General features: G+C 45.3%; 1 protein-coding gene across 2 annotated transcripts in view; it reads left to right on the top strand.

Moving 5' to 3' along the window:
- Positions 1-1,178: 1,178 nt before the first annotated feature.
- Positions 1,179-25,759, top strand: part of UNC5B (unc-5 netrin receptor B) — a 284,071-nt gene continuing 259,490 nt past the window's right edge. For both annotated transcript variants that reach the window (XM_075348974.1, XM_075348973.1), the window contains exon 1: positions 1,179-1,582. In XM_075348974.1, the coding sequence (XP_075205089.1) occupies positions 1,501-1,582 (82 nt within the window). In that variant the 5' untranslated portion in view covers positions 1,179-1,500. The remainder of the gene's footprint in view (positions 1,583-25,759) is intronic.

Below are 25,759 nucleotides of genomic sequence, written 5' to 3'. Positions count from 1 at the left end.
CCATCCCTCCACCGTCCATCCATCCTCCACCATCCATCCCTCCACCATCCATCCCTCCACCATCCATCCATCCTCCACCATCCATCCATCCTCCACCATCCATCCATCCTCCACCATCCATCCCTCCATCATCCATCCCTCAGTCCTCAAGCATCTATCTCTCCAACATCTATCCCTTCACTATCCATCCCTTCACCAAGCATCTCTCCACCATCTATCCCTCCATCATCCATCCCTCCATTCCTCCCTCCATCTTCCACCATCCATCCCTACATTGTCCACCATCCAACCCTCCCTCCATCTTCCACCATGCATGCCTCCATCCAGCCCTTCACTATCCATTCTTCCATTGTCCACCATCCATCTCTCCAACATCTATCCCTTCACAATCCATCTCTCCACCATCTATCCATCCACCATCGATCTGACATAATCCATCCCTCCATCACCATCCATCCCTCCACCATCCATCCCTCCATATTCCACTATCCATCCCTCCATCATCCATCCCTCCCTCCATCTTCCACCATCCATCCCTTCATCCTCCACCATCCATCCCACAATCTTCCACCCATCCATCATCCATTCCTCAATCCTTCTATCTTCCACCATCCAACCCTCCATCCTTGACCATTCATCTCTCCAACATCTATCACTTCACTATCCTCCTCTCCACCATGAATCTCTCCACCAACCATTTCTCCACCAGCGATCTGTCCATCATCAATCCCTCCATCCTCCACCATCTATCCCTCCATCCTCTACCATCCATCCCTCCACCATCCATCCCTCCATCATCTATCCCTCCATCCCTCTTTCATCAATCCTCCTAAATCCATCCATTCCTTCATCCATCCCACACTCCATCCTCCTGCCTCATTTCCCTGTCCATCCCTCCACCATCCATCCCTCCACCATCCATCCTTCTATCATCCACCCTCCGCGATCCATCCTCCACCATCCATCCCACCCTCCACCATCCATCCCACCCTCCATCCTCCTGCCTCATTCCCCCGGTCCATCCTCCTGCCTCACTCCTCCTGTCATTCCTCCATCCTCACTCCCCCTGTCCTGCCTCCATCCTCCTTCTCTCCTGCCTCCTTCCCTCCTGCCTCACTCCCCCTGTGGTGGCCCCACCTCCGCTCCGAGCTGCCGTCTGTCAGTCGCCGCCTCGGCCGTCGCTCTCCCCCCCTGCAGGGTCCCTGGTGCTAGTGCTGTGCTCGCAGGACACCTTGGCATTGTGGCAGTAGCAGGGGAGATGCGCACATGCCGTGCTAGCTGCACCTCTGCCGGACACTGACCGGCACCGGGGAACTTTCTCGTCACATGCCCGGTTCCTCTCCGCACTTTCCCGGCCGCTTGGAAACTACTTGGCAGTGGATTTGTACGTAAAGTAGCGGACTGTGCCTGCACCCATTGCCCGCACCCCTGCCAGCCGGGGAGGGGGCAGAGCACTGGTCCTGTGTGCGGGGAGACTCCCTGGAGTGTGGCCGAGGAGCAATGCCTTCAGCCCGGATCTCCAGCGCTCCCGTCCTGGCGCTGGCTCTGCTTCTCAGCGGCAACTTTGGCTCATCGTTGGCAGGTAAGGAGGGGTGTATTCTGGGCAGCGGGCACGGCGGGCACCCCCATAGTCCGGGGCACTCCTGTACCCGGGATAACCCTGTCCTCTGTGCAGCTGATGCCCGGATTCTCAGCTCTTTGCAGTTTGACAAACACTTGGCTCCACGTGTAGTGAGGATCAATACGGGGCTGATTATTCCTGGACGGATTCATGGGGTTAATGGCATCGGACTGACGTGCCCTTTATCCTCATCACCTTCACTGCCCCAAGACAAATAGATAAGGTGGCCAAAGCTTCGTGCATTACAAACGCCTCAGAGATAACTGTGTCCTTGGTTTTACCTGGGGCTGCTGATAACTTTTATCCTCTACTCTCCCTCTGGTCATATACATGAGATCATTATCTGCAGATCCAGGTAAGATCGGGCGATCTGCTGACAATCTGATGGCTGTGGTGGTCATAAACATAGGATGTTTGCAAAATAATGGCAAGTTCCCAATCAGCATCAATATGAGGAGGACAAGCCATTGTGTCCTGACGAGTGCAGTATATATTGGGGATATCAGGTATATAGATGTGTGCTTGTCTTCTAATAATGCGACCCAACATCATGGTCTGCCGCCCAACCTCATCATCTGCCGCCCAACCTCATTATCTGCCGCCCCACATCATCGTCTGCCGCCCAACATCATCGTCTGCTGCCCCACATCATCATCTGCCACCCAACATCATCGTCTGCCGCCCCACATCATCGTCTGCCGCCCCACATCATCGTCTGCTGCCCCACATCATCGTCTGCTGCCCCACATCATCGTCTGCTGCCCCACATCATCGTCTGCTGCCCCACATCATCGTCTGCCGCCCCACATCATCGTCTGCCACCCAACATCATCGTCTGCTGCCACACATCATCGTCTGCCACCCAACATCATCGTCTGCCGCCCCACATCATTGTCTGCCACCCAACATCATCGTCTGCCGCCCCACATCATTGTCTGCCACCCAACATCATCGTCTGCCGCCCCACATCATCGTCTGCTGCCCCACATCATCGTCTGCTGCCCCACATCATCGTCTGCTGCCCCACATCATCGTCTGCTGCCACACATCATCGTCTGCTGCCCCACATCATCGTCTGCCGCCCCACATCATCGTCTGCCACCCAACATCATCGTCTGCCGCCCCATATCATCGTCTGCCACCCAACATCATCGTCTGCCGCCCCACATCATCATCTGCCACCCAACATCATCGTCTGCCGCCCCATATCATCGTCTGCCACCCAACATCATCGTCTGCCGCCCCACATCATCGTCTGCCGCCCCACATCATCGTCTGCCACCCATCATCATCGTCTGCCACCCAACATTTAGCAAGTCTTCTCTATTGTGTCTAATTACTATGTAGACACCAGACCCTAATGTTATGTCCTAATGGGCCAAGGGAGGAAAAAAGTTCAGGAGTGCGGATTTATTTCGTTTATTTACTTGGAGATTAGCAGTCAGTAGCAGAGATGTTGCCTGATAAGCTTCATTGGGACACCCAACAGAAATGTGGGAAAACAAGGGTTAAATGTCACCATTATTCCTATACACTGGTGGATATAGACAGGAAGGGGCCTCTGTGCAAGAACAGTATACGGAGCTTCATTCTAGTTCAATAGCTCATCATACTGCAAATTCCACCTGTTTCGGAGGTAGGAATGGCCCCCCTTACCTGCCAAGGCCACTGTGCACCAATGATATGTCCGTCCCTGATCATATAGCACCAGCATATACTGCAGCTCTGTGTAGACTCGTCTCTAGAGTGTCTTGTGCAGGACATGAGACTATAGGAACCGTTCCATAAGTCACGCTGAAGGTGCTCATTTCTAGTATATCTGTTTTTTTAGATGCGAACCAGTTTTCATAGATTTACAAACTCTTCTCTGCAGAGGCTCTAATTAGACTTCATTTAGTATGTCTGGATGGATAAAGTTGCTATGTGGTGGGAAAACAGTAATTGAACTAATTATGCCATTTGCCCTTTCCATTGCTGGTTCCTGCAGTGCTATGTACTGCCTAGTCATGTGGAAAGAAGAGATGATGGAGGTCCCACTGTGGAGCTGCTGGGGACATCAGATCGGGCAGGGGGACATTAGGCTATGCTGAGGGATGTCAGGCCGAGCTAAGGGATGTCGGGCCGTACTGGGGAACGTCGGGCAGTGGTGGGGGTTTGTTGGGCTGAGCTGGGGGACGTCGTACAGGTTGGGGGATGTCAGGTTGAGCTGAGGGATGTCGGGACGGGCTGGGGGACGTTAGGCCAACCTGAGGGATGTCGGGCTGGGTTGTGGAACGTCGGTCAGTGCTGGGGGTTTGTTGGGCTGAGCTGTTGGACGTCATACTGGTTGGGGGATGTCAGGTTGAGCTGAGGGATGTCGAGACGCAGGGCTGTGGAGTCGGAGTCGTGGAGTCGGAGTCGGAGCTCATTTTGGTGGAGTCGGAGTCGGAGTCGGTATAAAATGCACCGACTCCGACTCCTAAAATATATAATAAATTGGGGACAGGAGTGCAATGCAGAATGTGCTGAATATTTTACTAAATAATAACATTTAGTATAATGCTTATATTTAAGTGAAAAATGTATTGTAGTACAATGTGAACATCAGACATTTAATTGTTTTTATGATACAATAATCAAGATATTTGGATAGAACATAAAATATATTTATTGGAATACAACTTTAGAACACAAAAAACTGTAATAAATTGTAAATATGTAATACACTATGTAATATACAGTAGATTACATATATATCTTGTGTGTGTATATACACTGTATATACATATACATATATATATATATATATATATATATATATATATATATATACAGTGTATATACACACACAAGATATATATGTAATCTACTGTATATTACATAGTGTATTACATATTTACAATTTATTACAGTTTTTTGTGTTCTAAAGTTGTATTCCAATAAATATATTTTATGTTCTATCCAAATATCTTGATTATTGTATCATAAAAATTATTAAATGTCTGATGTTCACATACACATATTCATGTACTACAATAAATTTTTCACCTAACTATAAGCAATATATGTAGGAGTCGGAGTCGGAGCCGGAGTCGGAGTCGGAGCCGGAGTCGGAGTCGGTGCAAGAGAATTTGAGGAGTCGGAGTCGGAGTCGAAGGTTTGGCTTACCGACTCCACAGCCCTGTCGAGACGGGCTGGGGGACGTTAGGCCAACCTGAGGGATGTCGGGCTGGGCTGTGGAAAGTCGGGCCGTGCTAAGGGATGTTGGGGTGTGCTGGGGGACATCATGCTGGGGTGGGGTTCTTTGCAACAAGCTGAGGTACTTCGGGATAGGCTGGGGGACGTCGGGACAGGCTGGGGGACGTCAGGCCGAGCTGAGGGATGTCGGGCAGAGCTGGGGAACGTCAGGCCATGTTGGGGGATGTTGGGCTGGGCTGGGGACCTGCGAGCTGAGCTGGGGGACTTCAGGACGGGCTGTGGAATATCAGGACGGGCTGGGGGACAGGCTGAGGGACGTCGAACTGGGCTGGAGATGTCAGACCGAGCTGGGAAACATCCGACCGGGCTGGGGGACTTCAGGACGGGCTGGGGGACTTCAGGACGGGCTGGGGGACATCGGGACGGGGTGGGGAACATCGGGCTGGGGGCTGTGAGACCGGGCTGGGGGACATTGGGACGGGCTGGGGGACATCTGGCCAGGTTCTCCACTGGGCTCCACACATGTCCCTTTCCTGTGGGGTATCGTCATGACATAGCTACACTTGCACTCTATGTGAGCTTGGCTCCCTATTACAAGTGCTTACTCTGCTGTTGTCCCTTTACAGCTTTTTATCCAACATATTCTATAGGCGGAACACACGTTCAGTCGTCTGTGAAATGATGTAGCAGAGCTGAGCCTGTCATTAACTCATTAGGGCTGCCTGCTTTAGGACATTGTGATGACGCTTATGATAATGCAGGAGGCTTACCTCGAGACCTAAGGGAGATGTCTAACACATCATGAAAACAATTTTATCTCTGCTGCACCTTACAATTAACCTCACTACATCTGATCCTGTAGGTACGCTATAATTAGGGTAGCCATACAAATAGTGCTGCACGTTGATTCAATAGTGACTTCAGCACTTTAGCATAAACCATATTTTTAGTTTCTGCCACCCTTATAAAAAATGGCCAAAGTTGTGGGCACTGTAGTTTGCCCCCACAACGCTTTATGTTGCTAGATTGGGTGAGGCCTTATCTAGACCTAAGGAATAGTGTCCAAGGATCAGGTGTGGAGGCTTGGCAGTACTCCTCTCACTTTCCATGGAACAGGGACCGAGGACTCTATCCCTAACCAGGGTCCATGGAAAGTGCTAAGGATGAGAATATCCTTTACTAACCTAGTCTTTTGCATGCCAATGTATTTGAAGGCCAGTTTATACAATCTCTGCTTCGGAAGAAAACAGAACAAAGCCTACTTTGTGCATGCAAATTTAGCCGTTTGCATAAAATGCAAATAAGAAAAGGTCCCACGTGAAGTTATTGTCCGCATATAGTTACTGTTGAGTGTGGAACGCGTTGGGCTTCTGCTCCGGTAATCCTGCAGCATTTTCATAAGCTTATGGAAATGTCTGCAAGTCTCAACAATGTAAATCTCTGAAAAGACTTGAAAAGCGTCTCATTTCTAAGTTTTATAGCAGTCTGGGGAGTTCTGGCCCTGCGTGATTCCCTCAATAATAATAGATAATGGTTCTAAGTACTAAGTGCTTCTGTGTTGTTTTCTTACTTTGCCCTTTGAGCTGCAAAATGGTGTAAAGATTCCTAATAGAAAAATGATTACACCGAGGTTTTAATGGTAAAGAATAATGTAATTTAAAGGTCATGTAGTGTGGCATGGCTGTCAGTTACAGCTCCGTGTATTAGGGTTCATTAATGAAAGCAGCGTGATCATACAGAGCCGGGTCCGGTGCCCGTCACATTTCACTGGGAACTGTCATCTCTCTCTGTCTGTAGTTACTGTTGTTTATTATTTATTAATAATTTATATAATATTTACATTGCAACTTCAGGGATGTGGATACATAGTTGGATATATACATGGAGTTTATTTCAGGGCATAGTGGGGCGGCCCGTGCCCCATTAGGGCCAGTTTGACCCTCCTCTTCTTCATAAAGGGTCACACTCTCTACGGGGCCACACATGTTATAGCGCCATGGCGGAAAAGGGATGTACATAGTAAAAACAAGGACAATAATCATGGACAATGCAAGGCACAGACTGGTACAGGAGGAGAGAGGACCCTGCCCGCGAGGGCTCACAGTCTACAGGCATCTTTATTGCTCCAGCTTAGCTCCAACACTGCTTTCCAAGGATCCTGAATGGCAAAGCTGTCTAAGGTCAAATTCACATGTCCTTGTTTGTAGCAGACAGCACACGGATGTAACACGGATGTCATCTCAGTGCTTTGTACAATAATAGACCCATTCGTAGAGATGGTCTGTGAATTGGGCTAATATTGGGCAGGTTTTCTCTTCTTTTTTTTTTTTTTTAATCTCCAATAACTCCGCAAAAGAAAAGGACAAATGGAAACCTATATAGAACAAGAAAAGGACATGAAAAGCTATATAGGACTAGAAAAGGACACATGATAAGCTATATAGGACAAGAAAAGGACATGAAAAGCTATATAAGAGACAAAAAGAGAAACTTTCAGCTCACCCATTCCATGTGCTCGGATATCCTTCTGCTGCTCGGGCTGCAGGTGCTGTTACCTGTGTATAATGAAGAGGGAAGAGTTCTGCCCAGCGCAAGAAGGAGAGATACGTCAGTAAATTTCCAGGTGCTTTATTCTGCTTGGTTTCCAATAAAAACGGTCATATAAACATATGAGCAGTCAAGACATAGTCCTCCATGGATAATGACACAACAGCGACGCGTTTCGGCTACAGGAGTGTAGCCTTTGTCAAGACACTTGACAAAGGCTACACTCCTGTAGCCGAAACGCGTCGCTGTTGTGTCATTATCCATGGAGGACTATGTCTTGACTGCTCATATGTTTATATGACCGTTTTTATTGGAAACCAAGCAGAATAAAGCACCTGGAAATTTACTGACGTATCTCTCCTTCTTGCGCTGGGCAGAACTCTTCCCTCTTCATGAAAAGCTATATAGGACAAGAAAAGGACACATGAAAAGCTATATAGGACAAGAAAAGGACACATGAAAAGCTATATAGCTATAAGCTATAATGTGTTCATTGTAATGATAAAAGCGCAATTATAAGAAACCTAGAGGTGTGAATTAGGCCTGATATTCTCCTACAACACAGGGCCAGGAGGCATCATACTGAAAATTAGGCAGGCTTGTCATTCCAGAGTCTGGGAGACGTGTGATAGTAGATAAAAATATTTTTTATTTGTATAGCGCCAACATATTCCGCAGCACTTTACAATTCAGAGGGGATATATACAGACAATGTCAGACATTACAGAGTGACACAATTGGACAGGTACCAAGAGGAGTGAGGGCCCTGCTCGGAAGCTTACAATCTATGACCGCGTCAGAGCCCAGTGAACCTTCTCCTACCTGCCGAGGTCCATGGCTCCAATTCTGATTAGTGGACCTCAAAGTCATGTAAGCGTTGTGCCGTAACTGCGACGTCACTAGGCCTACAAATCACAAAAGGCAATGGTAATTCAGGCCAATAGAAGGCAGTTTGCTAGGCTACCGATGCAGAAGCCGGACTAGGGTCTCGTTAATGTGTTTGATCATCTCCTTGAAAGAGTTGTAATGTAAGAACAGCTCACAGATACACCTAAGGACATACTGTTGTGAATTCCCAGCATAGGAAACGACCAAACGCAAAGATGGTTTATATTATAGTGATTTTATTTCCATATTTTACTGGAATGGGTATTTATCAGAAGGAAGGTCCAGCACTGATCTGCTTGGCTGTGGTTGGAAATTTTCATCTACCCACACATATAATACGCTGAACTGGAAGGGTTTGGGATAAAGACTCGTGACAAACGTAGGTGTCAGTAATCGCGTAGAATAGTCGCATGGTATTAATAAATGAATGACTAGTGGCAGATCTCTTGCTGTAACTGCCCGGTAATGTACTGAGTCAATGTCGGTAAGTTTGAGCAGAAATGACGAGGGACAGGTACTGTGTTGTGTACCGGAGATTAGCAGTGACAAATGGATGTGGCAGTGATTGAAATCTCCCAAATGCAGGGGACTGTTTACTTTAGTTGGTAATCTCTACAGGCAGAGATGGCTGTCACACCCTGAACATGACAAGCCCGATAATAAGGTTGTTTCCTTCGCCTCCTCAGTCTGAGTAATAATGGCAACACAGCTTGGACCTAGTGTGGGCTGACTGGGGCTTTACACTGGGCGGATCCAGTTATATACGGAGAAGCCTAGTTTTACAGCTTAATACTATGATAACAACTTGTTTGTGAATTGGGCTTACATATTGGTTGTAGTGGTGTTCACGTAACAATATGTATGGTCCTCAACTTGCTCTCTATTGATGTATTTTTTTGGGGGGGGATTCTTTCAGTTTCTGCCACTGAAACTCCCCAAATTCTAGACATCTCTTTTAAATTGTATCTAAACTCTTAAAAGCTAGGGGTATGGACCAGGTCTACTATAGGTTTTGGTACCTCTGATTTGTAGTCTAAAGTTTTCTTATGTTATATGCCTGCCCGTTCACGTACATGCCTTCTTTACTGTATTCTTCTTGCCTCCAATTTCATAGACATAAAAGGTTTTTCTGTCAGATACCATATGAATCAGAAAAATAAAATAGCTTGCCATATGTGATTAGCTCTGCACGTATGACACTCGTCGGACCCCCTACAGAAACACTCACAGGCCATATGGCTCAGTGCTAGGGAACTGTGGAGCCTCTATACACAGCCATAAAAGATGCCCCAGGCCAGTTTCACACGAGCCTATCCTGGCTCAGGTTTAGAGCCAAAGATGAGATCAGAAAAGCATTTGCCAAAACATATAGAAAATAATGTGTGAGACACAAGTAGTATATGTTCACATGACACCAGTTTTATTCCAATAGATAAAAGTGTGACAACTCTTCTGGGAAAAGGTGCCATTGTTAGTAGATTGACGTGAACTGAAATTCAGCAGTTGTAACTGCTCTGGGTTGTGTTCATGTATATATATATATATATATATATATATATATATATATATATATATATATATATATATAAAAAATGTGCTAGGGCTTATTTTGGGGGTAGGTCTTATTTTTGAGGACAACCACAGCTAAGTTAAACCCCAAAAGAAGACAGACATTCCTCAGGAGAATTGCACTTGCCAAACCCCAAGTATCTGCGTCACTGTCAGGATCTCAATCGTTCCGCAGAGGTCGCTCCCCCTGCTGGCTGGAAACAGTATCACTCACCCAGAGTTAGTGAGAGCAGTGATACTGCAACAGGATGAGTGTGTGTGTGCCGCCCCCGTGCCAGCAGCCGGGCTGCTCGGATCCGGGTTTTCAGTGGCTCATGGGTCTCCGGACCCGGGTGTCATGCGGCCACTCAAATGAAGGAGGTTATTTACAAGGGATATTATAAACTTAGTGACGCCACCCGTGGTATGTGGTAATTAGGAGTACCATCACTGCAGTTGGGAGTACCCGGGGATGATGGAATGGGGCAGCTAGGTGTTGTGACCCTCCACGGGTAGGCTCGGTGATGGTAGGGGAGTGCCGTTGGATGCAAGGGGGTCACTGCGGTTTTCACTCAGTCCATTAAGCTGACACCGACAACTGGTCAAACAAGTCTTTGGACACCGCTGCCGCTGAGGGGAGCTTAGTTCGAGTCCCGTCCCCAATGGTGCTGCCTGGTGATCCGTGACCTGCCTCCCAGCAATAAGTTTACTTCTTTGGTGGTCCCGGTAGTGTGAAACTTGCCGTGTCCCGCACCCCACTATGCGAAGTGTGGGAGCTTGCTCTCAGGGCTCACGCTTGGGATTTTCTGGACTGTTTTGGTTGGAAAGTTCTATCCTCCTCATTGTGCTAATGCCCCAATTTTGGAGCGGGTGGAGAGCGAAACTTGAACGCTCTGTTCTCCTCAGGTAAATTATTGGGTTGCCTGAAGCCACTCCCCGACCTAGGGTCTACGTACCCCGTCGTGCCTTGGTCCCAGCCTGATGATGGTGCAAGGCCACCGGCTGTCCTCCTTGAAAAATCCATGCCCCTTGCCACGATCCCCTGCGACCGGGGGTCCAGATCCTCTAGGCCCAGACCACCATCTGCCACCTAGATTGCTTCCCAGGAGCCCTGCTCCTGACCTCCTCTCTTTCACTTCTCAGGCTCAGCTCTCTCCTCTTGACATGCCTGACCTCTCCTTTTCAACCCCCCCCCCCCCAGGTGGGCGACTCTATTCCACTCAAGCCATCCATTGGTGTGTTTGGTGGGTGGGGAGCAGGGTGTATCTAGGATTTGATTAGCTGATGTAGGCAACACCATATAGTTAGGGACCCTAAACCAAAAAGGAGGTGGATACTGCACGGGAGGGCAGATTGTGCAATACCCTGTAACGACCCGATAGTCCAGGGGCATCACATGTGCGTGTGTGAGAGAGAGCCGAATAATACTGCGATCGGATGTATGTGTGTATGAGAGCGGAATTTTACTGAAATCGGATGTGTGTGTGTGTGTGTGAGCTGAGTGATACTGCGTTTAGATATGTGTGTGTATGTGTGTGAGAGTGGAGGGATACTGGGACCCGATGTGTGTGTGAGAGAGAGTTCGGATATGTGTGTGTGAGAGAGTGGAGGGTTACTGTGTTCGGATATGTGTGTGTATGTGTGAGAGTGGAGGGATATTGTGTTCTGATGTGTGTGTGTGTGTGTGAGTGGAGGGATACTGGGACCCAATGTGTGTTTGTGTGTGAGAGCAAAGGGATACTGGACTCGATCTGTGTGTGTGTGTGTGTGTGTGTGAAAGAGAGAGAGAGGAGGGGTATTGGGACCCAATATGTGTATGTGTGTGTGTAAGCAAGGGGATACTGGACTCGATCTGTGTGTGTGTGTGTGTGTGTGAGAAAGAGAGAGTGGAGGGATATTGAAACCCAATGTGTGTGTGAAAGCAGAGGGATACTGGACTCGATCTGTGTGTGTGTGTGTGTGTGTGGTGTGTGTGAGGAAAAGAGAGTGGAGGGATATTGGGACCCAATATGTGTATGTGTGTGAAAGTAGAGGGATACTGGACCCAATCTGTGTGAGAGAGAGAGAGTGTTGGGATACTGGACCCAATGTATGTGTGAGCGGAACAGCGAGGGACCTGACAGCAACGCAGATCACTATGGGAGAGCCCATCCACATTCTGGATTTGCCAGTTCTTCAGGGTCTGGTGGGTGTGATTTTTATGACGGGGGGCTGTCTGCTTCCTTTTGGGGCTGTCTTCTCTCTCTTGGGGCTGTCTTCTTTCTTTTGGGGGTGTCTGATGTGTTTAATGAAGCATCCTCCTGTATTTTTTAACTTTTTTAGCTTCCCGGACACTTCAATATTGAACCGCAACTTGGGCTTAGTTTTGGAGTATTCCAAAGTGGCTGAAAATTCCTGTCATGGCTTATTTTCGGAGTAGATCTTATTCTTGGTGGAAACACGAGCTATATAGACACATACTGTATATTGCTAGCTAAGCCTGCAATTTGGGGCTGCGGTACCACACACAGGACGAGGAGTTGCACTGTTTCTGAAAGAATGTGTTTCTGATCTTATTATACATGTTCTAACACAAAACATTTACCACTAAGCCATTGTTCAGGAAATATATTGTTCCTGCAAGCATCTGCCTTACTTGTTTAGTATAAGCAGACATCATCATACATACAGACATACATATATGGGTGACTGTTCCAATTTGGATTGATAGTTTTCTTACCACTCATTACCATTCACATTCAGTCACTGCCCTATATCAAACTAGAGACGTCTTAAATGACCCCCAACTGTTTTTTCTTCTTTTGCGGAAAACAGACAATCCTTGTCCTGTTTAACAGTGCGCCTAAATCTCCCTTATGTGGCTGCACCCCTGTGAGATACTTTGGTTACACTAAGAATCAAATCAAGTTTTATGGAGAAATCTGGCTGCAAGAGATGAAGATTACTCATACTGAGAACAAAGATACATTCATGAGAATATAATAAGGTTGGAGCCCAATAAAAAAATATATAGCAGCAGCATAGGCTGGCCTGTGGAACTGTTGAATGGGGTGAAGCTTTCTTGCATTGTTATTTAGGAGCTATATTTTCTTTTATTATGGCTTGCTTGTATTTTTTGCCTGGGAGAATATTTATTTTTCCCTTTCCTGTACAATTGGTTGCTTTGTTTTCTTGTATATAGGTTTTATATTAAAACACCAAATACAATTTTGTTTTCTACCTACAGTTAGGTCTGGAAATATTTGGACAGTGACTGAATCTTTGATTTGGAATCTGCATGTCGCTATTTTTTATTTAAAATGAAACACTGAGCTGCCATTGACGTGCAGACTTTCAGGTTTAATTAAAGGGGTTGAACAAAAATATACTGTGAAACGTTTAGGAATTACAACCACTTTCTACAAATCCTCCTCGTTTCAGGGGCTCAAAAGTTATTCGACAAATTAGCCTTATCTAATATATAAAGCTGAATGTGTTTGTGCATGTGTGTGTGTGTGTGTGTGTGTGTGTGTGTATGTCCGGGATTGGCATCTGCACTGTCGCAGCTACAGCCACAAATTTTTGCACACTCACACTTCTGGACCCCGAGAGTGTCATAGGCTATGTTTTGAGGGGAAATTTTAACCCCACGCTTTACAGTTATTCACCAAAAAACCTGCCTCCATTAAAGCGAATGGAGCTGGGAGCCACAGTGCAGCCAGAACTTCAGAAGAATGCGCAGCCACGCCCTTAAATGGAATGTTGGAGTGTCATAACACAGCCAGGGAAAAAGACAGACACAGACAGGGAAAAAGGCAGACACAGACAGGGTAAGAAACAGGCACAGACAGGGTAAGAGACAGACACAGAGAGACAGACTGACAGGGAAAGAGAGGGAAAGAGAGAGACAGGTTAAGAGACAGACACAGACAGGTAAAGAGACAGACACAGACAAAGAGACATACAGAGGGAAACAGACAGACAGGGAAAGCGAGGGAAAGAGACAGACAGGGTAAGAGACAGACAAAGACAGGTAAAGAGACAGACACGGAAAAAGACAGAGGGAAAGAGGGAAAGAGACAGACAGGGAAAGAGAGGGAAAGAGACAGACAGGGAATGAGGGAATGAGAGGGAAAGAGACAGACAGGGAAAGAGACAGACAGGGAAAGTGACAGCGATAGATAGACAGGGAAATAGATAGACAGACAGGGAAAGAGATTGAGACAGACGGAGAAAGACAGAGACAGTCAGAGACAGACAGGGAAAGAGACAGACAGACAAAGAGATAGAGAGAGAGACAGAGAGATCTATACAGAGGGGGAGACAGACATTATAATTACATTTATATATATTTGTTTTGTGGTTTTTGTGTGCAGAATATATTTTTGTTAATACATTCTATTTTTTTAACAGCAGTTATTAACCCGGACGAAGCTGGGAAGTACAGCTAGGCATAAATAAAATGTTCATTTTTAATTCTTCATAGAGAATCCTTTGCAGACAATGACTGACTGAAGTTTGGAAGCCATGGATGTCACCAAACGCTGGGTTTCCTCCTTTGTCATGCTTTGCTGGCCTTTACTGCAGTGAATTGAGTTCTTGCTTGGGTGTGTTCTTTTCTGCCTTAAGTTTCTTACCTTAAAGCAGCTTGATGGAGTTGAGATCTGGTGATTGACTCCGCCTTTACAGAATAATCCAATTCTTTGCCTCGAAAAACTTCTGTGTTGCTTTTGCAGTATGTTTTGGGTCATTGTCCATCTGTACTCTGAAGCGCCGTCCAATCAACGTTTCTGCATTTGGTGAAATCTGAGCGGAAAGTAAATCCCTGACCCAGTGCCATTGGAAGCCATTCATGCCCGGCCATCACACTGTCTCCACCATGTTTTACAGAGGATGTGGTGTGCTTTGGATCATGAGCTGTTCCAAGCCTTCTCCATACTTTTTTCTTCTCATCATTCTCGTAGAGGTTAATCTTAGTTTCATCTGTCCATAGAATGCTTTTCCAGAACTAAGCAGCTTCTTTATATGTTATTTTTTGGCAAAGTCTAATCTGGCTTTTCTATTTTTAAGGCTGATTAATGGTTTGCACCTTGTGGTGAACCCTCTGTATTTGCTCTAATGAAGTCTTCTCTTTATCATAGTCTTAGATACTGAAACACCTACTTTCTGGAGTATGGTCTTCTTTTGGGTAGATGTTGTGAAGGAGTTTTCTTCACTATGAAAAGATTTCTGTGTTCATACACTACTGTTGTATTCCATGAACGCCCTGGACTTTTTGTGTTCCGAAGCTCACCAGATTTTTTTTTGTTTTTTTGGGAGGCAGAATACGAGGGGCTGCTGTTAAGTCTTTGGCTTTACCCAGAAAGAAACGAGATATGATGATGAAACTTTACATTTATTCCACATACTCTGCACTGATGTCAACACATTTCTTACATCGGTATTCCAAGTTTTAGAAGCCTAGCAAAAAGGATTTCAGTTGTGCCTCAAACCAGGCATCCGTAGCAGCCATGTCAACAGAAATGGTGTGAAATTTGGTAACCTTGAGGTGTTTCTTCAGGTTTGGAAATAGATGATAGTCGGAGGGAGCTAGATATGGTGAATAAGGTGGGTGATCAACCAGCTGGAAGCCTAGTTCTGCCAGTTTTGCGGTGGTTGCTTGTTCAGTGTGAGCGGAGGCATTGTTTTGCAGGAACAAGATTCCTTTGGACAGCTTGTCGCACCTTTTGGCCTTCAGAGCTGCCTTCAATTGGTCCAAAAGTTCAATGTAATATCTTGCATTGATGGTGGAACCCATTTGAAGGTAGTTGACTAGCAACACACCCTCCTTATCCCAGAAAACAGACGCCATCACCTTAGTGGCTGATTTTTGCACCCTGAACTTCTTTGGACAAGGAGAACCACTGTGCCTCCACTATTTTGACTGCTCTTTGTTTTCAGGGTCATACAAATAAATCCAGTTCTCATCCAGAGTGACCAGTCGATCCAGGAAGTTCTTATCTGGAAACCCTGACAAATGGACCAGGAAGTTTTCATTTGCGTGCTTCTCTGATCTGTTGTCAAACATTTGGGGACCCTCTTTGCAGATAGCTTCCTCATGTCCAAATGTTCATAGATAATGACACAAACACAATCACGGGAAATCCCCATGATGCCTGCTATTGCTTTAGCTGAAATTTGTCGATTTTCCAGTATGAGGTGTTACACAGCATCAATGATCTCCGGAACAACAACCACTCTCGGTCGTCTAGGACGTTTCTCATCATTGCTGCTAAAGTGGCCCGTTTTATATTTGGCAACCCAGTTCTTAACTGTGGAATATGAAGGGCATTAATCCCCCAATGTCTGCAACATAGCACCGCGAAACAATTATTCCTGGCTCACCGCGTTATATATCAGGTGCTCAGAAAAAATAGTAAGCCTAATAGAAAATAATTCTGGCACACTTGGAGAATATATGAAGAAAAAAGAATCTTGGAATGCTTAAATGGTTTTATTTTGTGCATAAGTCAAAAAATGATGATAATTCATCCATCCAACATTTCGACCGTTAGAAAGTCTTTATCAAGGACAAATTTATCTATTATAACAAAAACATACGCACCATTAGTGCATGAAAATATATAAATCAACATAGCATGATCATGGCATTGGTTACAACAACAATCTCTGATAACATGATGATAGCACATAATAAAACAAAGACATACATATGCTTATATAATCCATGTGTTGAAAAAATAAAAATAAAAAAGCCTAACAAAAGAAACCAGGCTCATGAAAAGTACACTTATCATTTGGTAAATGAGGGCAGTAGTGACCCACCTATATGAACAACTGTGTGGTGTATGTTCAATAATATGAAGACATCACAATGCAGTCAAAAAATGGACAAAGGTGTAATCCTATGTAGGAGACAAAAATCAAATGAATATCGTATACATAACATACACACATACAAATCAGAAGAGTTTCATTCTTCTGCAATACCTATCTACAGGTGTGTCTTTCTCCACTTATACCTTATGCATTGACGTAAGTTGATGATCAATAGTAGTGACCTTTTTCCAGAGGGAAATGGGATATAGACAATTCTAAATGCAAGTAGATATAAACATGCACATCAGAACAATACATGGATTATTCTAACTTCATGATTAGAGTGAAATAATGTGTCCTGAAGGAGAATAGTCTACCTGAAAAACTGTTTCGCTGTCACAGGTAGATACCTGGGAGCATGAGAAAAAGTTTCGTATTTCCTTCACTGATGGTTTCTCAGTTGCCTCAGAAGAAAAGGAATGTTCTGAGCAAAAGAGTCACACATACTTGCATTAACGCATAAAGCAGGGAAAAAAGACATATATAGTGACTTCTGTGTATTATATAACAGATGGTAAGAAGGCAAAAAACTACCTGAAAAATGCAGGAATGGTATACTGTTACTCACACTGAGGAATTCACAATGGCCTCAGGGTAACATAAGTGCTATGGACAAAATATATGAACATCAGATATTACAGGCGGGATAGGAAAACCAGTATAAGGTACATGTGGTAGGATAAATAATGTATCAGTGTTACCTTGATATTATTCCAAAAAGGTAAACATGTATGGGATCACACAATGAAAAGGACTCCTTGTGAGGTTCTCAAAGAGACCCTATGGAAAATGTATGATTTTAATGTTAAGTAGTATGTGTGACACAAATGGTGGACTGATATAGACACATACCTGAGGTATTAAAGGTATTGGATACAAGGAAGGGCTAGTGAGCCATATATGATATCACGTATCTAAATGGAAATATAGACAGAAATGAGTAAACTGTTCCATCATGTTAGTGGCTCAAGGGGATAAGTACACATACCTTGCGTTGGTGATACAGGGTGTGGGCCCCAGGGAGAAGTGCACAGTGCGGTGGTGGCGTGTCCTTATGTAGTGGGAGCAATGCAGCGTCCACCATCCTGCTTCCTGGATGGTGGAACGCAGTGTGGGCCGGTGGAGCGCACGCCGCGCATGCGCAGTGCGGCGCGCCGCACCGCGCATGCGCCCGGAGCGCAGCATCAGCCCAATGGGAGGAGGTGCATCAGAGGAGGTGTGTGGGTGCCTGGAGGTCAGGGATTGGCCCGTGAATCGCACAGTGAGCGCGCACAGCGCCACCAAGTGGCCCAGCACGCGCGCCCAGCACGGAACACGGGCCAAAGTGAATGATAGAGAGGTGAACCGGCCAATGATCTGCGCCCAGCACATACACAGCGCCCGTTCATTGGAACTGCGCGCAAGCAGGGCACAGGACACAAGAGGAATAACATGCAAGGTGTAACACTTAAGAATAAGATTATATGTGATCCTAATATGAAGGATCGCAGTGAGAAGGCATGTGGATTGCACATGGCAAGCGCGCAGTGTCGCGCCATTTGCACTAACGCACGAGCCAGGTGCAGAGCACATGCCAGCAAAAACGTACCAATGACTACAATATACAGAGTGCACTACAACAGAGAATACTGGTGATGGTCCCTTAAAGATGAGCGTGGCTGTGATGTTGACATACATTGGTGCAAGAACGGTGAAGGGATCAAGTAGGAGGTGGAGCCTGGAACAAAGAAAAAACAATTTAGGAAGAATTCCATGTCACTATGTGTACTATAATGATAATATCACTTATCCTTATCACTGCGCGCTTGCCATGTGCAATCCACATGCCTTCTCACTGCGATCCTTCATATTAGGATCACATATAATCTTATTCTTAAGTGTTACACCTTGCATGTTATTCCTCTTGTGTCCTGTGCCCTGCTTGCGCGCAGTTCCAATGAACAGGCGCTGTGTATGTGCTGGGCGCAGATCATTGGCCGGTTCACCTCTCTATCATTCACTTTGGCCCGTGTTCCGTGCTGGGCGCGCGTGCTGGGCCACTTGGTGGCGCTGTGCGCGCTCACTGTGCGATTCACGGGCCAATCCCTGACCTCCAGGCACCCACACACCTCCTCTGATGCACCTCCTCCCATTGGGCTGATGCTGCGCTCCGGGCGCATGCGCGGTGCGGCGCGCCGCACTGCGCATGCGCGGCGCGCGCTCCACCGGCCCACACTGCGTTCCACCATCCAGGAAGCAGGATGGTGGACGCTGCATTGCTCCCACTACATAAGGACACGCCACCACCGCACTGTGCACTTCTCCCTGGGGCCCACACCCTGTATCACCAACGCAAGGTATGTGTACTTATCCCCTTGAGCCACTAACATGATGGAACAGTTTACTCATTTCTGTCTATATTTCCATTTAGATACGTGATATCATATATGGCTCACTAGCCCTTCCTTGTATCCAATACCTTTAATACCTCAGGTATGTGTCTATATCAGTCCACCATTTGTGTCACACATACTACTTAACATTAAAATCATACATTTTCCATAGGGTCTCTTTGAGAACCTCACAAGGAGTCCTTTTCATTGTATGATCCCATACATGTTTACCTTTTTGGAATAATATCAAGGTAACACTGATACATTATTTATCCTACCACATGTACCTTATACTGGTTTTCCTATCCCGCCTGTAATATCTGATGTTCATATATTTTGTCCATAGCACTTATGTTACCCTGAGGCCAGTGTGAATTCCTCAGTGTGAGTAACAGTATACCATTCCTGCATTTTTCAGGTAGTTTTTTGCCTTCTTACCATCTGTTATATAATACACAGAAGTCACTATATATGTCTTTTTTCCCTGCTTTATGCGTTAATGCAAGTATGTGTGACTCTTTTGCTCAGAACATTCCTTTTCTTCTGAGGCAACTGAGAAACCATCAGTGAAGGAAATACGAAACTTTTTCTCATGCTCCCAGGTATCTACCTGTGACAGCGAAACAGTTTTTCAGGTAGACTATTCTCCTTCAGGACACATTATTTCACTCTAATCATGAAGTTAGAATAATCCATGTATTGTATTGATCGCTACCGAAATCGCTGCTACAGCACGCTTTTTGTGACGCAGCAGTGACCTCATTAGCGATCTCGCTGTGTGTGACACTGAGCAGCGATCTGGCCCCTGCTGCGAGATCGTTGCTCGTTACACACAGCCCTGGTTCGTTTTCTTCAAAGGCGCTCTCCCGCTGTGACACACAGATCGCTGTGTGTGACAGCGAGAGAGCGACGAAATGAAGCGAGCAGGGAGCAGGAGCCGGCATCTGGCAGCTGTGGTAAGCTGTAACCAGGGTAAACATCGGTGGTTACCCGATATTTACCTTAGTTACCAGCCTCCGCAGCTCTCACGCTGCCTGTGCTGCCGGCTCTGGCTCTCTGCACATGTAGCTGCAGTACACATCGGGTTAATTAACCCGATGTGTACTGTAGCTAGGAGAGCAAGGACCAGCGCTAAGCAGTGTGCGCGGCTCCCTGCTCTCGCGGTTATGATCGCTGCTTCGGCTGCTGTGTTTGACAGCTAAGCAGCGATCATAACAGCGACTTACAAGGTCGCTGTTACGTCACAGAAAATGGTGACGTAACAGCGACCTCGTTGTCGCTGTCGCTTAGTGTGAACCAGCCCTTACCCAGATAATACCCTGGCAGATCTGCTTATTCTTGGTTTTCCTATAATTTGATAAATGTATTATTCAATCTCACTGTTTCCATTGCTCCATTAATTCTGTCCTCACTTTGATTGTTCAGCACATCAGTAAATGATTGAAATAAGTTTACTGCACTTAGTGACACATAGATAATGCAAGAACACATTCGTTAATGCAGAATCTTCTGCATAATTTAAATATAATTCTCCAACAAATTTCATTTTTAGTAATAGTACATTGATTTCACACCTCCGGTGTCTCAAGCTGTTAAAGGATTGTTTTCGATGGCCTTTGGTGACAGCAGCATTTGGAGGCTCTGGAAGACTAATTTATGTAGTGGATTGTTCTAATGTAATAATAGATTATAGAACAGAATAAATCAGTGTGGCCGGTGTATACTTTCCTTCTACACAATTACTGGCACTTTGAAGAACTGATGGTATTTATATATTGTACATTTTTATTTGTCCGTGCAAAAATGGTGATTATATCCTACTTATGTAAATACTTTGAAAACTAAAAACTGTGAGAAGGAAGATATGGTGTAATACCACAAAGTGAACACTGCCATTTCTGCCTGTTCTTAGGGCATAGAATTCAAGGTTGCTAATGAAGTGCTAATATATGCGCAAACATTTTTTGACAAAGTGACGCGTAAAAACGGATACAGCCCGTCTGCTAAAAATTGTCCTCACTGTTAAGATGTAGCTCACAGCAGAAACTAATGTATGTGATAGATGAAGAATGATAATTTAAAAAGAAACCATATAGGAGATGTATCATTTTATATATATATATATATATATATATATATATATATATATATACACACAATATAGGAGATTTATCCATTTTATATATATATATATCTATATATATATATATATATATATGTATACAATATAGGAGATGTATCCATTTAAGATATCCACTGTATACATATATATGTGTGGTGTGTGTATATATACGTATGTATATATATATATATATACACGTGTATGTATATATATATATATATATTATTTATTGATAGAGCACCATTAATTCCATGGTGCTGTACATGAGAAGGGGGTTACATACAGAATACATACACAAGTTACAGTAGACAGACTAGTACAGAGGGAAGGGGGCCCTACCCTTGCGGGCTTACATTCTATAGGATTTTGGGGAGGAGACAGTAGGTGGGGTGTAGATTGGTCGGGCAGCAGCTCCTCTCGGTGGTCGGGCGGCAGCTCCACTCGGTGGTCGGGCGGCGGCTCCGCTCGGTGGTCGGGCGGCGGCTCCGCTCGGTGGTCGGGCGGCGGCTCCGCTCGGTGGTCGGGCGGCGGCTCCGCTCGGTGGTCGGGCGGCGGCTCCGCACGATAGTGAAGCAGTGAGGTCATTGTAGATTATAGGCTTTTCTGAACAGATGGGTTTTCAGGTTCCGTTTGCAGCTTTCAAGGGTAGCAAATAGCCTGACGTGTTGAGGCAGCGAGTTCCAGAAGACTGGGGATGCTCGGGAGAAATCTTGGAGTCGGTTGCGTGAGGAGCGAATGAGAGAGGAGGAGAGAAGGAGATCTTGGGAGGACCGGAGGGGACGTGTTGGAGTGTAGTGGGAGATTAGTTCGGAGATATACGTAGGAGACAGATTATGCACAGCTTTGTAGGTCAGTGTTAGTAGTTTGAATTGGATGCAGTGGAAGATTGGGAGCCAGTGAAGGGACTTACAGAGAGGAGAAGCGGGGTGGTATTGAGGAGAGAGGTGGATCAGACGGGCAGCAGAATTAAGGATGGACTGGAGAGGGGTGAGCATGGGAGGCCACAGGGAGGATGTTACAGTAATCGAGGCGGGAGATTATGAGGGCATGCACTAGCATTTTTGTGGATTGCGAGTTAAGGAAAGGACGGATTCTGGAAATATTTTTGAGTTGAAGACGGCAGGAGGTGGTGAGGTATTGGATGTGTGGTATGAAGGATAAGGCAGAGTCAAAAGTCACTCCGAGGCGGCGAACTTTGGGTACTGGCGAGAGCCTGGTGTTATTTATTGTAATAGATAGATCAGGTGGGGAGTGTAGGTGAGATGGAGGAAAGATGATCAGTTCAGTTTTGGCCACACTGAGCTTTAGGAAGCGAGAGGAGAAAAAGGAGGCTATAGCAGATAGACACTTAGGGATTCTGGACAGCAGAGATGTGACATCTGGGCCAGAGAGGTAGATCTGAGTATCATCGGCATATAGGTGGTACTGGAAGCCATGGGACTTTGAGTTGTCCCAGGCCAAATGTGTAGATAGAAAAAAGTAAGGGGTCACATGACAGAGCCTTGAGGGATGCGAACAGAGAGATGGCGGGATGAAGAGGTTTTGTGGGAGTGGGAGACACTAAAAGTGCCGTTGGAAAGGTATGAAGAGATCCAAGAGAGGGCGAGATCTCTAACACCAAGGGAAGAGAGGATCTGTAATAGGAGGGAGTGGTCGACAGTATCGAAGGCTGAGGACAGGTCTAGAAGTAGGATTATGGAGAAGTGCTTGTTAGCTTTGGCAGTAAGTAAGTCATTTGTGATTTTAGTTAGGGCAGTTTTGGTAGAATGATGAGGACGGAAGCCGGGCTGTAGGTTGTCAAAGAGAGAGTTAGATGAGAGGTGGGAGGAAAGTTCAGCATGGACGTGCTGTTCCAGGAGTTTTGAGGTGAATGGGAGTAGTGATATGAGGCGGTAGTTGTTAGTAGAGATTGGGTCGAGGGAAGGTTTCTTTAGGATAGGTGTGACTGTTGCATGTTTAAAGGCAGAGGAGAAGGTACCAGTCGTTAAAGATAGGTTGAAAAGATGGGTTAAGGCTGGAATAAGGATAGTGGCGAGGTTGAGGAGGAGGTGGGATGGGATGGGGTCAAGTGCGCAGGTGGTGAGGTGCACTTTTGAGAGAAGACGTGCAAGCTCTTCTTCAGTGATGGTGGGGAGGAAGTTTATGGGGGAGGGGCAGTGGTCTGTTATGTGAAGGGGTTGTAGTGACTGAGCAGAGAAGACTTGCCTTACAGATGTTGGCTACTGCTTGAAAATTCATTTCTGCAACAAATCGGCCACATATGAATATACCATTATTATCTAATATTAGACATCCCCTTTAAATAGCCTTTAAATAGTGTTAAAGTCAGTGTGTGCTAATTTCTTAATTGGTTTCTGTTTCAGGCTAAGTTTTCCCATCAGGGCCATCAGGATCTACCACTGATCAGGTTTGCTGAGTCTGTGGCTAGATTTAGTAATCAAGTAATATTCCACATGCCCTTATAATAAGATGATAACCACATTCTCACAACACACTCATATCCGAGTATATACGAGACTGGGGATTTTATAATTCTCATGTCTGATGTAGATGAATAATAGCCATACAATAATTCTGTAGCACACCAGTCGCAGGTTAAATTGATGATTTGCTAATGTTACATTAGGGAAAATTAATGCCGGTTTATGCAGAACTCATCTTGGCAATGTTGCTTTGCAAGCCATGGATGACATACCTGCTTTCTAGAAACTTCTATGTAGCCTCATGTGGGCTGTAAAAATGGTTCTGTCTTTCTGATATAACCTACTTTTCTACTCTATACATTATGTTGTTTCAGTTAGATCAGAAATTAACCTAGGTGATATATTTAGCTGCAATAAATAAAAAGATATTTCAAAGTGATTAAAATTATTCTTCAAAGGGAATCTGTCATTTCAATCAATCCCATTCTTTTTTATAATTGCTATCTGTTGCTGCATTCTACAGTAATTAGTATTTTCTTTCATATGCAAATGAGGCATTGAGTGCTCTGGGTGTGACAGGGCACTTAAAGAGGTCGCCCACTACTTTTACATTGATGGTCTATCTTTAGGATACGTCATCAATCTCCATCGACTGGGGTCCGACACCCAACACCAATGATGATCAGCTGTTCTTGGTGTTGGTGGTAGCAGGCGTCTGGAAATGCTCATTTCCGGAGCTGCCCCATCTTCTAATAGCGGCGGCAGCCAGGTACTGAACATCCAACCACCTATAGATTTGAATAGGAGGTGGATAGATGTCCACTACCCGGCCTCAGCCAATATCAGTTGACATAGCAGTTACAGAACTGAGCATTTCCAGCCTCCCACTGCTGCCACCTCTGCCCTTGCCCCTCTGCCTACCTCTGGTGTCTGTATGTGCCTTTTTTTTCAAGTTCACTCCGGTGGCAACGCAGGCAGAGGTTGTGCAGTTTCATCCCCCGGCAGCCTTCAGTAAGCTGGCGCCGCTGGTGACGCATGCACAGATTCCTCCTCCAATGCTATTTTACTGAAGACTGCTAGGGGATGAATCTGCTCAAGCATCACTCATGGTGGGATGGTGCAGCAACAACTTTAAAAAAGAGGCACATACAGAAACTAGTGTTAGGCGAAGGGTCAGGTCAGAACCGAAGATCTTTGCCACAATCCTGCCCCAATGCTCTGAAAATGTATTGCACCCAAAATTCATATCTGGATTAAAAAACAACCAGGATGTGTATTTGTTCACTAAAGGTATTTATTGAATCTGTGTAACAGTGCCAATATGGCCGTGCAATTACTTTAACATACTAAACCATGATGACCGGTTCTCTTTAACAAATTTCTGTCACCCAAAATGTCCCCACCCATCACCAGCCTCTTTAGCTTGATTGATAGCTCACTGTCTGATTTCCTTGCCTAGCGCCTGATGTCACACAGGCAGTGAGTTTACAATCAAGTTAAAGAGACTGGTGCTGATTGGGGCGGTAGAAACTTGTTAGGTGCCCTGTCACACCCAGAGCACTTAACACATCATTTATATTACAATTTTAATGCTACAACAGATTAAAGATATAAAGTGTTGATGTCTCACAGCTCCCTCTCCAACATTTACCTCTGCTACTCTGTGATTTTTTATTTCATCCTCTACACACTAAAAATGTTTAAAAATGTCTGCTCAGCCAATCACTGGCTGAGGTGGGTCATCACTGCAACCATTGATTGGCTGAGAAGAATGTCCAGAAGAGACCAGCGATGACCAAGGGAGCATTGTAATTTGATTTTTCTTTATGGATCACTGAGAGCAAGTACCATTTCTTTTATAACTTTTTACTCCTCTACTAGTCTACCTTCTTACCATAGGAGAATCAATAAAATTGTTTCCATGTCTGAGGAACCCTACTCTCAATTCTAAAATGCTGTAAAGAAGCTTATTTTAGTAGTGAGTTAGGTAGTCTGTGTCCTCACCAATATTTGTTCATTGCCTACTCATATGCCGAGCATCTGCGAGATGGATATATATTGGCTGAACATACCATGAAGCATTGTAGCAGCTCTTGACTAGATTACCTAAATTTGAGGGTAGCCTTATTTCAGTAGACACAAATCATATTATTCAGCTACAAATACACAACTACAAGTATGATCTCGGCACAACTAGACCCTC

Source organism: Anomaloglossus baeobatrachus, chromosome 5 (genome assembly GCF_048569485.1).
Source record: "Anomaloglossus baeobatrachus isolate aAnoBae1 chromosome 5, aAnoBae1.hap1, whole genome shotgun sequence".
Lineage (NCBI taxonomy): Eukaryota > Metazoa > Chordata > Amphibia > Anura > Aromobatidae > Anomaloglossus > Anomaloglossus baeobatrachus.
The sequence above is the reverse complement of the archived record's forward strand: the minus strand, read 5'-3'. Positions and strand labels throughout refer to the sequence as shown.